Genomic DNA, 15,764 nt, shown 5'->3' with positions numbered 1-15,764 from the left:
AATGATGAGCCATTTGAATGCTCAAAAGGAAATACTTTCAAAATCTTCCCATTTCCTAGAACCAGGAACTGCCAATTCCCACTGCAACACAATGCTTTGGTACCAGCTAATTCACACCAAAACATTTTTTATTTTATTTTATTTTATTTTTGTGAAGAAAAGACACAAACACTTTGGTTGTAGTAGTAACCAATGTCATACTAGTACTTGCACACACCCAAAGACAACAACAACCCACAGCATAGCTCACTATATATTTTTAGCTGAGCAGTATTTCTTCACAAATAACTTAGAATAGAAAGGTAAAATAAAGATAGACCACAGGATGCTTGCTTTATGGTCCTGAATTTACACAGCTGTTATAAAAAAAAAAAACAGTTACAAGCAAAAACCAAAACAAAAAAGTAACAAGCAAAAGGAAGTGCTGGCAAGCAAAAGTTACAGAAGGAGAGAAAATTGTAACAAGAACAGGCAGAACTTGGTCAACTACATACTTAGTAGCCCCATGCATTTCATTTTTCATCCAGAGGCATGCAGCATTTGAGGTTGCCCAACAAGCTTCTCTCATTATTAAGAGATTTACTTACACGTTCCAGACCTATTTCTTCTTTCCAATTAAGATCTCAGCCTGTTTCTCATGTCTAGTCATCAGCTGAAGCCAGCTACTGCTAAAAGGAATTCTCCGTTCCTTGCTGCATTTGTTAGCATGTTCTTACACAAGGGTTTAAAGATGAATAACAGCATTTAAATATGACCACTCTGCAAGCTTAATCCTACTGTTAGTTTCCCCTTCTTCCACTGACATAAGCTATTTATCACAGTCACTTTCTCTGTTTCACATTTTCACAAACTGTCTTAATTCAACCAGCACAATGCCAATTTCAGTCACTTATGCTACCATACTTCCAGGTAAACAATTCACATCTTACCAAATGAAGCACAAAACATGTGGGATCATCCATTGAGCAGCTGCCTCCTTCAGCAGCCCTTAGCTGGCAGAGGTTAGCCTACTTGTGTGACCATGGACCACTGTCCATTTTGTTTACCTGCACTGTTTTTTTTCTTGCACCTCTGCTTTAGTGATTCCAGTAAATACTTTTTCTACTTCTCGACAGCATTCAAGAATTTCTGGATGGACTTTTTTTTCCATGAATGCAGTAACATCAAGAGTAAAGTGTCTTATACTACCTTACTTAATCAGTGGGGAAAAAAAAATCTTCAGGGAAAACAAACAAACAAACAACAAAACACAACAAAGAGATAAAAGAATTTAAACATCCTAAAGAATCTGTTCATATCATTGTCAACACTAAAACAGCAATAGGAATTTGTGAATATTTTGCAGTCTTTTATGGTAATGTTACAGGAATCCCATGTCCATAGCTATTTCAGTAACATCTGATCTTAAAAACGGAGTGAAGACAACGCTGTAGTCCAAAAGTAGCACATCAGCTGAGATGTTAACTTTGTTCACAACACAGAGCCCTAAACTGATCACACCTTCATGAACTGGGAATATCTCAATATAATGCTCACAAAAGAGCATCCTTGCAAAATCCTGTATAACAATACTCAAATTTGGCACCAAACCATCAAGATGTAAAAGCCCTTTGTTGAAAAGGGATGGGCATGGGATTAGAGAGAACATACTTGTGCTTAAACTCCATCCGACAAATATATTTCCTACAAATTATTCATCTACAATCCTGCAACTTATTTTAACCAAAGCCAAACACATCTCAGCTGAAACTTCCTCACCAGGCCTTCAACATCTTGCAGATTCTTGAAACTAGATGATAATTAAGACAATTACTAGAGATATTATTTCCTTTATTCTTTCTAAAATACACACTTTATTCTTTCCAAAATAAGAGCCTCTCTTTCCCTTCAGCTTTCAGTGTACATGGCTATATGAGCAGTATCACTAACTCATCGCTTAGTACTTAAATTTTTAAAATATATAAATATAATAGTAATATAATAGAAACCCAGGTAATATACAGCACAGAGAATCAAAAAGACTGTATGTTACTTCGTGAGTTACAAGAAAATGAGTCCATGAAGTCCTCACATTCATTCTCTATCCATTTGCTGTTCTAGACCTAATCAACCAGAACCATTCCAAATGCTGCTTCACGTGTAAAAGCACTGCAAATGAGAACTAGAGGACTGATTTCTGGGGTTCCCCAGAATTATGAGTTCCTTTAAAAGCTTTTCAATGGTTCGTGCCTTAGATACATGATCACTGTCATTTGAAATTTAAACAATAATAAAGCTTTCATTGCCACTTCAAACTTAACTGGGTTTGCTCGAGTATCTCAAACAGCTTAATCACAATGCAGAGCACAGCTCCAAAGAGGTTAAGTTTGATCAACCAATCTTCACTTTACTAAGCTGACAGAGTCTGTGAAGTAAAGATAACTAAAACTGGAAAACATGAACTTCTACAGATTTTTAAAAATTAGCCCAAGAACGTGCTTTGAAACAGCAAGGAAAATGGTAAAAACGAAGAATCCCTCATTGAGCTAAATCACAGCCTCTACGATAAAACTACTTCAGTCCTATGCTCTCCACTTACACTCTTCTATAATGGATGTCATTAAGATGAAAGTTTAACCTGAACATAACGATTTGCTACAGCATCATATAAGTTACTTCAATTGAATGAGTCCCCATAAAATCCCTATTTTCCTTAAAAAAGGCAAGCAGCTCCCTATGAAGATCAAGGTCCCAGCTGCATATCAAACCTATTGCCCTGCCATACAGTCCTAACTCCAATCCAATAATAAGACATTAAATCAAACATAACCCAATCACTGCAACTGCCAGATTACATGAACATTTACTCAGAATTAAGAAACAAATTGGCTTCAGTTTTGTGACCTAGCAACATAAATAGGAAGCACACTTCCAATGAAACAGAGGGAAGGTATGATTTAGTCCATGAAAACTACACGAAGTCACAGTCATTAAAGGGCCAGACAATCCCAACTTGTTTCTACGCTGTTAGGTACACTGTAACCATTTGTATTGATGTTCTTGTTTTGCATTGCAATTTACCAAAATTCATGCATCAGAGAAATGATAAAACAGAATGCATTTGTGGATATGCTATAATGTATTTTAGCAATAGTAGTTTTTTTTTTTGTTTGTTTTTGTTTTTTTAAAAACACAAGTACTCCTACATTCATGGAAACTTCCATCTAGAACACAAGACTTCAGCGGAAATGAATCAAATCTCATCTTTCAGGTGGTGGTGCAGAGTTCTTGTAGGACACCAGCTTGTGTGTCCAAGTATTCCCTTTCCTCAATGAAGCTGCCAACTATATCAGAAAATATTCTGTTTTTAAGAGGCCTAACTTTAAATGTAAAGTCAAATAAGAAAATCTGACTTGATTTTGTCCCTCACTATTCACATTTTGTCTTGCTAATCTTACTATACGTTTCATTAGTCTAGTTGCTGCTGCAGAAAGGAAAGGCTCTAATTAATAAAAAACTAAGGTTCCTTAAATGAGATGTCCTGAGATTCTTTTGCATGTTGAAATGCATACGGACTGGAGGTTTTACTTGTTGGACTTCCGAAGCAACATAAAAATAGAAAACGCTTGTGCTTTCATAATAAAAAGAAAGTTTTCCTCAAGACAGATATGCTAATTATTTAAGTCAACAAAAATATCCGGAGTACCCATAAAGGTTGATTTTACATTTTAAACACTCACAGGCAGCCAAGACACACACACCCCTCCTGGCTGCTGCTCCTGGACACTATAGCAACAAGTGAGCATTTGTTCTGCAGGAATGCTGAGTATGTGGCTGGGGGAGGGGGGTGGTATCAACCACAGACTTGTCTACCAGTCCACTAAGTTACTGTTTAACTTAAATCTTCTCCAAACCCTGAAATTGAGGAAACAGCATTTATTATCCAACATTAGCAACCTGCATTTATTTAGTAGCTTACACTCTACTATGAAAAACACGGCTTTGCTGAAATGAACTTCAAGAGGTGTTTTTCCTCCCATCATTCAGAGAATTGGAAAGAGCAGACTTGTTACATGACTGCAGATAATTAAACAGTGTTCTAATAGTACAAACCTGCAAAGAAAAGGAATTGCCCAACTCCTCCGGTTCTCCTTAGGTCACAACCACTGAAAGTCCAACACTCCCTAATAAAAGCCTGAAAGATGTAGACTGGTGAAAAACAAGCAGCTTGGGCAAAACAGCTTTTGGAATGACCTGAAGTGAAGAAGCAAGACAGGTGGGAAGTTCTCTCCCCTGGTTCAAGCGTAGCACCCCCTGGGAAAAACGGTCTAGCTATTGATGTCTCCCATCAGGTTTGAAGGTAAACTTAAGCAGCGTACGCTTGTCGTGGGCTTGCCTTCATACAGGTTTCACTAGTGTTTATGGACTGAGCCAAACTTGCTTTCTTTGCAGAAGTAGTCAGGTTTGAGAAACCTAGCACTGGACAGGACAGGACTCACAGCCAGGGATCTTGATGCTCTGCTCATCAAAGAGACAAAAAAAACACAACAGCATGAAGGGAAGCGTAGGAAAACAACCACGAGGTCTTCAGTGTGCTGCAGTCAGGGAGTTCTTCTAAAACATTTACAGGCCTGGTTATTTTTTCCCTCCAAGTTTTACCATAAAAAGTATCAAAAGCTGTGAAAAAATGAGTAAATCACTACTATTGGCTTTGAGCTCTTAGTAATAATTTCTAACTTGTTAAAACAAAAAGTTTAAGGAACTATATTTACTTTGCTCTTTATCTCTGTTTACATCCTTTAGCTTGAAAGGCATTCACATTTATCAAAGACCAGTTTCAATTCAGATTGGCAGCACTAATATTTAGAAGTGGCTACCAGGATATGCGTACAGGGGTATGCTAAGAAATTTCCAGGTCAGAAAGACTACTAGAACCACTGCTGGTTTTGCGTACATATAAACAGCAAGTTTCAGAAGGTGAGTTTAAGAAGTGACTGTCCAATTCAAATATGCTTAAAGCTCAAACAATTGATTAATTTGCCATCTACAAAGGGCATTTTCTGCTTGCAGTCCTTTCCTCACTACCTTTCGTATATCTCTGCCAAGCATAACATTCAACAGAGATGATAAAAAAAAAAGCTGGGAGAGGGTTTAGCAGTGTATGCTGTAATGTCAGGGTTGAGTGCCCCAACCATCAAAGTCTCATTCCATTTTTAACCTCTGGCTACTTGTTCCTTTGCCAGCTGGCTTCTCCCTCTTTAGCTTGTACTCTGTACAACCTTACAGCCAGTCAGTTCATAGAGCTGATCTGGCTGAAAATTATTATTTTTTTTTTCCGAGGACTTGTAATCCATCAGATCTGCTCGCAGGAGCACTACGCGGTCACCAGATGACTACTGCCAGTGCCAGAAAGAAGTGGTGAGATCACAGTAACTCACACTTAAATTTAAAAAGAAATACATGATTAGCATGTTTTAAAACAGAGTACTAAACATAACAACCTTTATAATAATATGAGTGATCAACAATATCTGGTAGATATTCAACACTTACAGAATTGTACTATCATTTCAGCTGTTAATGGGGAAGAAAAACCTGCAATTTCTGCAGGATCACTTTCAGAAATTCACTTTCAGCTTTGCCCAGCTGCCTCACACCTGCCCCAATCTGTTCAAATCTTGGCTTCTCTGCTACTGCTGTTCATAAGATCACTTCTGCCAGTTAAGGGAACAACAATATCCAAAATAGCAAACTACTAGAATTCAGCTCTTAACACCTTATTTGGTTCAGCAGGAGTCTGAACAAAGTTATTGTAAGCTCATACATTTAAAACACACCATTAGTCCTTTGAGAACCAAGGGTGAGCAGAGCTATGAAATCAAAGAAATGAAAAAAGGCATATTTTAACAGTAAGTAACAAAATATACAAAATTATAACACAGATATTACATGTATATATCACTTCAACAGATACTGGAAGTGATCGACCTGAAGTTCCACGTCTGTATGTAAGCTTTCTGAAGCAGCGTGATGTCTGTAACAGGATTTATGTTCCAGATGGTTTATTTCCCCCCCCCTTTTTTTTTGCGCTACAAGGAATAAAAGAAACAATGTGCTATGCTTTACATGAATTCCCCTATCTTTTCCAGAGGATTCTCAAAGGTCACAATCACTTCACAAACAGATTGTTTACATATTTGATAATCACTATGTTCTCACGGTCCCTGCAAGTTAGCTGCTCTGTCAGCATTTTACTTTTCCCTTTCCCAAAAAGCTTTTAATTTAGGACATAAAACACTATCAAGAAGAAAAACAGCATCATCTTCCCCCCAAAACTAAAGAAAACAATACATCACTCAAAAGAAATAATTCTTTCAGGCAGTACTACAAAGAAAGGTAAACACTATTAGAAGCTTGCTTAGAGCAGTTTGCCCACCTATCAAGCAATACTACTACCGTACTACAAGCTACATTTTTAGTGTCATTAGAGAGGTAATACATCCAGTTTAAGGTGTATCAAAGGCAGCAGCTTTCACTGAGAAGCTACAAAACTGGAATAAAGAACAAACAGCAAAATTACACTCAGTGTTATAAATTACCATAATTTCAATCTGCAATCTTCACTGCCAAAGCTAATGAACTTCAGATTTCTCTAGCAAAACAGGACAAGCTAACTTTCCAAAATACTGCCTCACAACTTTGCTGTAAAGAACTTGAATGTTTTTACACTACAAGCAGATAAAGAAATAAAAAGCTAAAAATACGATAATGCCTTAATCATACTAAGTGGTATGAGAAAAAGCACACAATCAAACCTGGAAGGAGTAATTGTTCATCTTTAACCCTCAGGCACTATATTTAGTAGACAACTTCTGGCTTTTAGTGTAGCATGCAATTAATACCAATCTCCACAGTGGTTCTGAAGTCACTGGGGACTACAAGTTCCTTATTTTGAGAAACTATTTAACTTGACATGCCTTTACAGACGTCCTGTATACTGGACTGAATATCTATCTTTCAAGAATAAGGGCCTGATAGGTTTCAAGTTCGGTAGCATTCCTGATCCTTTTGAAAGTACTGCTGCTACTACAAGGAGGATGCAAGCATTCCTGACCAGGCCATCCAGCTTCACCAGTATTTTCACTTTTGCTTTGGATAAAAGAAGGAAAAAAAAAACACCTTATCAAACTCTAAGAAACCAGACAATGAAATCTGATCCTCAAAGTGAAACTTGTGATGAAAGGCAAGAGCTTTACCTTGCTACTCCTTGCCGTTGTTTTCTAATCTGGAAAAAAGGTACATTACCATTTTAGAATAAGCTCCAATTTGCATTAGCTGAAGACAGGATGAACTTGAGGAAAAAAGCATTTGCTCTTGAAAAGTATGCAGAACTGCCCACATGAAGCACACAATATCATACTTTGAAGATTACTTCAAAGTTTGTGATAAAGAAAGCAGTAACACCTAAATATATTTTGAAGTAGAGTGAAGCAGATTATATATTCAACTATAAAGTATAATTACACCAACACTTTCAGACCACATGCAAAGTTTACCCTTACAGCTATTCATAATACAACACTATTTCCCACAGTCCCAAGGGCAGACCTTACAGTACGAAGCATACACTGCATTCTTTAAAAAATAAATAGCAGATGTCACAAAACTAGTAGTTAACTATCTTCAGACCAGGGAAACAGGAATGTTTCCCGTCCCTGACTTCATACAAGTAAAAGATACTATTTACTGCTTAAAAATGAAACGCCAAGTAAAATATTCTAATTAGGAACTCAGACTGTGCCCTAAATATTCTTTTGTGTGTTCCTTTTAAATCTAAGTAAATGACAGTCATTTGAGTAGAGACCACAGTGACATCATTTGCTTAAGGCAGCAGTGGAATTTATTATGGGCAGTAACAGACTATAATGGCAGCAGCTTCACACAGATACCTTTTCTTAGGCAGATTCTCAACTTTGCACATCTATGCAATAAGCGAAACTAATTTTGAATCAATAAATTCTCTAACAGAAGTTTGTAAGAGGTAGGTCCTCTGTTTCACCCCCAAAAGTGACGTACATGCTTTCTACAAAGTTTCTGTGAAGTATAGGTATCCTTATATTTTGAAGAGGTTGGACAGTATGAAGTAATTACCCCATATTTCCTCTCTGCCAAAAGAATATATTCTGCATGCAAAAGTCACTCAGCCTAACAAAACTGAACAGCATTTACCTGCAGACACATTAAACCCATCCTTTGGCACAAGAATTAACCTTCTTTCAAGTCACAAGATGTAGTTTAGGTATATTCCACACACTTCAAATTCTGAAGTATTTACAATCCTGTGGTCAGGTTGCCAGGCCCTCAGCAGGTCTGTGGGAGCCAAACAACTGGTCAGTTTCTGCAGCTCTCAGCTATGGCAAGTTACTTCTCTTGCGTAACACTACCTCTGAAGGTCCAAGATAGCTCCAGCCTTTAGACTGTACTTTGCTGGATGTCCTACCATTTGAAAGAGGGGTGTCAATTGGAGCTAGCAGTCATTTTCTTACCCTCTCAACCTATACAGGAAAAGCCACTGTTTGAACTCAAAACACAAACAGAAAGCCCATCAGCTTTCAAGCCATTACATCTTCACAGCTTGTGTTTAACATGTACATTAAAACTGAGACAAGAAGGAAACCTGGGGTACTGAATGCAAGATGCCATCAATAAAATTGAACACCAGATGAACAGTCTTTGGAGTAGCACAGATTGTAGGCGACAAAAATAGTGTTGAGTCTTCTAGGTATTATTTCAGCACATACAGTCGGGTTTGGCCTTCCAGGCAGGGATCCCTGAAGAATTGTTTTCCTTTTTTTCCTTATCAGAAAGGAAAGAAAACTGACTTATTTTGAGTCTCCTCAATACACTTCAATTATCTTTGACCTCAGAAAGTACTAATGCTACAAAATTACCAGGCCTTTCAGTTCGAGCACAAATACACAATGACAATGAAGTTATCCTTACTAATATCAGCCATATGACACAATCTCACTCATCTGGACACCTAACTTAAGAACAGACCAACAGATCGATCCATTAACTGTTTGTGCAGTTCAACCACCGCAGACACAGCCTGTCATCAGCTAGAATTAAATACAGTTTTTCTTGCAGAACAGTACTGGACTCATTGGCCTACGTTCAAAAAACACATGCAGCTCTTCTTTAATGAAGACCTTGATAAGCGCCTTGGTCCTGTGCCTCAAGATGATGGACTGCTAATAATAGATTATTATGAGCAGCAAGTACAATGCCTAGAGTCAGACAGGGAATTGAACTGAAGTGCAGGGAACACATGGTATTCCACTCACCACCAGAGGCAACTGCAGCTCCCTCACGTCCAAGCAGCTAACAAACTTCCAGCTGGCAATTCTATTCAGAGGGTGGGTTGGTTGTTTTGGGGAAAGGGGATGGCTTGTTTACTTTTTGTGTGTTGCTGAGAAGGAAGTTTCCTACCTGGTGCCAACAGGGAGACTCCCCATTTCGTAGATTTCAGTTTACATAGCAATCATCATAACTTATCTACATTTAAAAGTAACAGCCAGGTTTCATTCAGTGTTATGACAATGAAGCTGCTGTAAGTAATTAAGTGATATTAGTATAAGTAATGCAAGGAGAAATAGCACCAAAGTTTAAAAAAAAAAATGGTTGAGAAATTTCAGTTATACATGTATAACACTTCCCACCTAGTATGAAGTTGTTGAGGTCTTTCATTTATTAACTCGCATTGGTACCATTCAAAACAGTACAACTCTGTATCTAGAGACACTTAGGATCTAGTCAAGACATGAACACATATTATAGACCAAAATAGCTTAAATTTTTCACTCCAGATATCATCACTACATCAGGAGAACATGAAACGAGCTGTTGGCAAGTAACTGCAGATGCTGGCAGCGTGCAGCTAAGGTGAGCAGGGCACACGCTGCACAGGGCCAGCGCCTCCAGGCACCAGCCCATGGCTGATGCAGACCTGAGCCATGGAGCAGCCTGGAGCCAGCTGAGCCCCGTGGCCAGAGTGAAGTTCCTATGCACTGCAAAGGAATTTGTACACAAGTCTGCCAAAGCAGTGACACTATGGGTAGGAGTAGAGGCGGAAGCTAACTGGGGAACAGCAAAGTCAAAAGACCTGCACCAGGCTCCAGGAACGTCTGCCAAACACCAGAGCTTGTGGTTGCAACCCCAGCCCTGCTGCACGACTTACATCTGTTGCTTCTGAGCTGCTTGAAGGTGCACACAGTATATGCACATCAGGGTAAGATATCTGTTGTAGCTAGAAGAACTTATTTTTTGTTCTGACTTCATGAACTTCAGAGCAAAGCTTTACTATTCAACACAAAAACACATCAAGTCATTACATTAATGCTGTCCAGAAAGGAAAAAAAATAATTTCCTGTCCCTGCAATTGATTCCACCTTGAAATAAATCGTGTAAGTAATTCCAGAATGGTGGTATAAGCTGCAAGCCTTACAGGCCAGAATTGTGTAAGGAATGTGTTCAGCCACCTTACTAGGTTTTTATCAATTTTTGGATAGAAAACTATAAACATTTCTGAAGATAGGATGGAAAAATGCCATCCAAACTAGTCGGCTTCAGAAAGGCTGCCTCCAGCCAGCAGTAAGCAAGCCCAATATTACAGAACTCACTATATGATGAGATTCTGGGGACAGAGATACAAAAAACATTCCCAATTAAGGAAAAGAAACATCTCTCCTTTATAGATAACCCTTTAAATGAACAACATTGTTTCGCAAATTAGTTCTGCAATCAAATATAAAACAAGAAGACGGCTCCCGTGTTCTATCTTAGCTTCTCCAATCTTCCAACTCCAAAATTTTATAGTGAATATTAATTAGCAAGCACTGCACAGCAGCTGGAATACATTGGCATTTTGATAGTCCTTTCCTAACAGGATGCCTGCTTCAGTGTCAGTAGGCACCAGACACCTGACCTCACAAATAGCTATGCTCATCCCGTGTGTTCAGCAGAAATACTGTTGACATGAAGCAATCACGAGTCTCAAGTTACTGCCCTGTTAGATTTTTTCACACTTTTTGGCACAGCTGCTTCAGCTGTCTAGCCTTCTTCTCCTGAAAGAAGGCTCAATGCAAGACCTTAAATAATAGGGTAATCATTCTTTTCATTCCTGCTAAGGTTTATTTTCATATCTATAAACAAAGTGGTAATCCTAAATACAAACTTAGAGGTAATGAGCGTTGCACTGACCCAGTATATGAGATGAGCACTACCAAACTCACTGCCTTTGAACTAAGGAAGGCTCTTAAAACATTATTTTACTCTCCAGGAACAGCGTTTTCTGAGTATCTACGCAGTAGCCAAATCTGCGTATTGGCAAATTTGAACCAAAAAGAGAAAACAGACATTGAAAGCACTAAGGCATGGGGAACGGCAAAAAAAAAAAGTGCAACAACGCTTCATATTTAAGACATTTATATAAAGCTGCTTTGGATGTCATTTAAGCTATTAATATGAGAACATTTCTGTAAAATGTAGATAAACAATTTCCTTCCGATGATCAGACATGGCCTAATATGTTTTCCCTAAAGGAATCTGAAGGCACAATACGGAACACTCCTCATAAGCAAAAAAAAATTGCAGTTTCCACCTGCTGGCAGAAAATGGTAAACACTTATCATGTAGAGGAAGAAAGCATGAAGAGTTTCTTCCTACCTTAAAAACAAACTAACATATGAGCATCTCAAAAACACAATCAAAACAGAAAAGCAGAGAATCATACCAGCTTAGAAAACTGGAACGCTGCCAACATTAACAGAATTCTTTGAAATGACAAGAACATTCAAGTGGTTAAAAACTGATCAGTTGACAGTCTCACTAATTTTCAGTTGCAGCCTCAACAGCCTGCTCAAAACCTACTCCTCCTTGCCCTTTTAAATCTTACATGCTCAAAAGCACTACATGACTGATTATGAAACAGATTGCAGTGTTATGGTGAGGAAACATAGAACCCAAAGTAACAACCACCATTTCCCATAGCCATCATGCATGGTGGGTGCAATAAAGGGGAGAAGTAAAGGGGAAGACAACCACAGCAAACACTAGATAAAACCATGTGAGTACAGGTGTGGGAGTTTCAGAAAACCTAAGAATTTAGGAGAAAAAGCAACTGACATACCTTCTGAAAGAATGGCTTCCTTCAAATAGAGCAGCACATCTGCAAATTTTCTGACATCATTCACCAGTTGCATGATATATTCTGGATCCACAACAGGATTGTCATAACAATCAGAGTTGGAGCTAATGCTGCTCAGAGAGCTGCTCTTGGTGCTGCGCCCCATTCCCCAATTTCCTGAATTGGCGATGGTGAAGAAGTTGGAGGTAGACAGCCGGGCTAATCCCAAACCACGTTTGTTACTTCCGCCGTTCTGCCGCAACATCCCAGCAGCCGCTGTGCTTATAGAGCTCCCGTAGTTAACATTCAGTATTGGTTAATGTCCATTTGACAAGCCCAAGATGAAGCCCTTAAAAATTGGGGGAGTGGGAAGGAGGAGGAGGAGAAGGAAAAATGCTGATTAGTGCAGAAATACACGTGATGTAACATTTTTTACTGACAAGATCCAAAAATTCTTTTAAGATGACACTACTTTACATTGCAATGCTTAACTGAAGCTTTATAAAGGTTGTCGACTGTTCAAATTTTTTTTTTATTTTTTTAAATTTGTACAGCAAATAAAAGTCAGTGGTGTGCAAAACTCATTTCTAAAGCTAAGCATGTTGCATGCTTATTTCACGAGAAACAGTCTGTTCCTTAGGTACTTATTTCAGAAACCTTAAGAATTAAGTGTTACACTTGCCCTTTCTTTACCATGAAGCGTTACTACAACCGAAAACAATTGCAAAAACCTTTCTGATACGGACCACAAGCAACAACCCAGCTTGCATCAACCACCAAGCTGCATTCAGCATCCTGTCTCTTAAGATAATAGCCAGCCGTGATCTGATAGGGTGATTTTCTTTGCGTAGATCGTGCTGAACAAGAGACTTTGACTATCACCTTCTGAGAAACGAAAACATCCTGGAAGAATTTATACGGCCTTTAAACCTGCTATCGTTTAATATGAAAGCCAACCAAAGGAAAGACATTGCAAAGTGAAGCCATTTTACACATTGTAGTACCACAGTTTATCTGCAAGTCTTGGTGCAGTTAGCTTGAAGGGTGTTATTCTGCTTCAGCACACCTTGAAGTTCCACCATAAAAATACTCAGATTTAGGGGCTGTTACATTGGTATAAGTAAAAAACCCATCCGCATTCATTTAGTTTTGGGAAAACAGAATGCTACCCACATCAGGTTAAGCCATTCTTTCCCAAGCAGCGAGCTCCAGGTGGTGGAGCCAGGTTTGGTTCCAGCAGGTCTCACAATGCCTGCTATTATTGTCTCAACACCAGGAGAAATTCTCAGCATTTACACTACAGGGTAAACGCTACAGGGTGAAAAAAAAGAAAAAAAAAAAAAAAAAGAAAAATTGGACCATGTCAGATTAAAATGTTAACACTGGCTGCAGATACCAACCAGTTGGAAATTCAAATTCAACCACTTTTAGAGAAAAATAAGTCACTCCTATTTGAGTTGGCTGGTTGAAGTGGGATGCCGTACATGTTTCTGGTTTAGGTTAGACTAACTAAAGGAACAGCGCCTTTCATATTTTGCACGCTCCCCCCATGTGCTTCAACAGGCATTATTCTAACACACCGCAATTATTTTCCCATCATTTCTACTTCATTTCTCCTTGCAATTTCGGGATATCAAGGGAAAGGCAGCGGGAGCAGCTGTTTTTGTGATTCCCCTGGCACTGCTTCCAGGGACTGCGCACAGGGGGCAGGGGCCGGGGGAGAGAACTTCAGGCTTTAACCCAGGCCGGCCGCTCGGCTTTGTGCTGGGTGCTGACGGGACACACACACACACACAGAGCTGTACGGGACGCCGGTAATTAAGCAACTCTAAACAGCTCCGCCAGACCCCAGTGCGGTTTACGTGAAACACCAGGCGTAGCGTTTGAGCAACTTGCTTCTGTTCCCACATGAAATTCTCAGGGGTACAGAGCCACTTCGCAATTACAAGAAGGAAAAAAAAAAATAAAATAAAAACCAAGCCGCCCAGCGCTGCCTCCTTTCAGGAGCCCGCTATCTCCCCATCTGCACCAGGGCACTTTCCCCACCACCCGCACCAGCCCCGGCCCTTTCAAGTCGGGCCAGCTCCGGAGGCAGCTCGGAGCCGCGCTGGGGCTGGGGGCAGCGAGCCCGGGGCAGGAAAACGCAGCGGGGCCGGGGCCCGCGGGGCAGGGAAAAGGCGCAGGGCAAGGCGCAGGGAGCCGGCCCCGAGACGCGCCCTCCCCGCGCTGCTGGCACGGGACGGGAAACGAAGCACGCGGAGGGCGAAGCCGCCCCGCCAGCCCCGCCGCTCCCCGCCCCGTCCCGGCTGGAGCCCAGCGCCAGGGCCAGAGCCGCCCCCTCTGCTTCCCTCCCTCCGCCCGCCCCCCGCGGCCCTTACCCTTACCCTTACCTTGCCCTTACCGGAGCGCGGCGGCCGAGGCAGGCAGGCAGCAGCCGGGCCGCCGCGGGCCCTTCGCGCCGCCGCCCCGCTGCCCACGGAGCACGGCCCCCGCCCCGCCACGCCCCCTCCCGCCTGCCCCACGCCATTGGCCGGCTGAGCCCCGCGGGGGCGGAGCCTGCGGAGGCCACGCCCCTTGCCGCGCCGCGCCCTTCCCGCCCCGCGCTGCCCGCGGCCATGCGGAGTGCTGCCAGGTGGAGAGGCGCGATCCCGGTCCCAGCAGAACCTCTGAAGCCCAGAACCAAGCAGCCGAACTAAAGCGGCTTGGGACCTTACTCATCCCTTGCGCTGATTTCAAGCGTTGTTCGGTTACCGCTTTACCTCCCCGCCGCTAAATGAAAGGTGGCGTAAATTTAGAAATGAAGTAAGTGGTCATAAATTCCTCAAGTCTTCCACGTGTGGAGAAAAACAAACACAGAAAACAATGCCCCGAGCTTCAAAAAGGTTTTGATGATTCAGGTAATTGATCCAGCAGATGTCAAAATCGGGCCAGGACAAACAATTGTAAAGTAATTTAATGTGAAAGCAAGGAGCTGGCGTGGGGAATGTGCGTTAAGCAGCACAATCGGCAGTCACATAATCAGGAAAAGTATTAAAGGTTTATTTTGGGAAAAGTCATTGAAACCGTTAGATAAGTGTACAATAGCAATAAAAAGATAAACAAGAAATTCCACCTATACTTATCAATAGATAGGCTACAAAGCAGTGGATACCGTTCGGTTTCCCAAACCTTTCAGAAAAGCAGAGAGCAGCTACAGCAGACTCTCTGTCTTTGTTACACTTGAAAAGATAAGGCGTTTTATTCTACTCTAATTATATCATTTCCAGGCACATTTTAGAAAATGCAAGGAAGAAAAAGCTCTGCTGGCCTGAGCACGTATCCTGCTCTAGTCCTTTTGCTGTTTCTGAAGCAGACACACAGTTCTTCATGCCTCGCCACTCTGCACATTAATCTTTTCTCTTATTTTGGTCCCCCCGTAGACTAACATGCGTCTACATTAGAATCATCAATTTATTTGGTGAACCATTTTTTTGCAGAAAAAAATCTGAAGTGAAACTGAAAGTGATGGAAGTTAGAAATCCTAAGATTAAATGCTTTTATGCTTCTGAAATATTTTATTGCCGGCACATCATTTAAAACATGAAAGAGTTCTACACTG

General features: G+C 40.7%; 1 protein-coding gene across 5 annotated transcripts in view; it reads right to left on the bottom strand.

The window, feature by feature from the left end:
- The window catches only part of ARHGAP29 (Rho GTPase activating protein 29), a 57,978-nt gene that overhangs the window by 40,397 nt on the left and 1,817 nt on the right, over positions 1-15,764 (bottom strand). For 3 of the 5 annotated variants that reach the window (XM_068691265.1, XM_068691269.1, XM_068691268.1), the window contains exons 1-2: positions 14,568-14,680; positions 12,170-12,515 (exon numbers count right to left, since the gene is read on the bottom strand). In XM_068691265.1, the coding sequence (XP_068547366.1) occupies positions 12,170-12,431 (262 nt within the window). In that variant the 5' untranslated portion in view covers positions 12,432-12,515; positions 14,568-14,680. Of the gene's footprint in view, positions 1-12,169; positions 12,516-13,339; positions 13,445-14,567; positions 14,681-15,764 lie in introns of those variants that run through there. The other 2 variants (XM_068691267.1, XM_068691266.1) reach the window with 2 other exon arrangements.

This window comes from Anas acuta, chromosome 8 (genome assembly GCF_963932015.1).
Source record: "Anas acuta chromosome 8, bAnaAcu1.1, whole genome shotgun sequence".
Lineage (NCBI taxonomy): Eukaryota > Metazoa > Chordata > Aves > Anseriformes > Anatidae > Anas > Anas acuta.
This window is presented reverse-complemented; position numbering and strand designations above follow the sequence as displayed.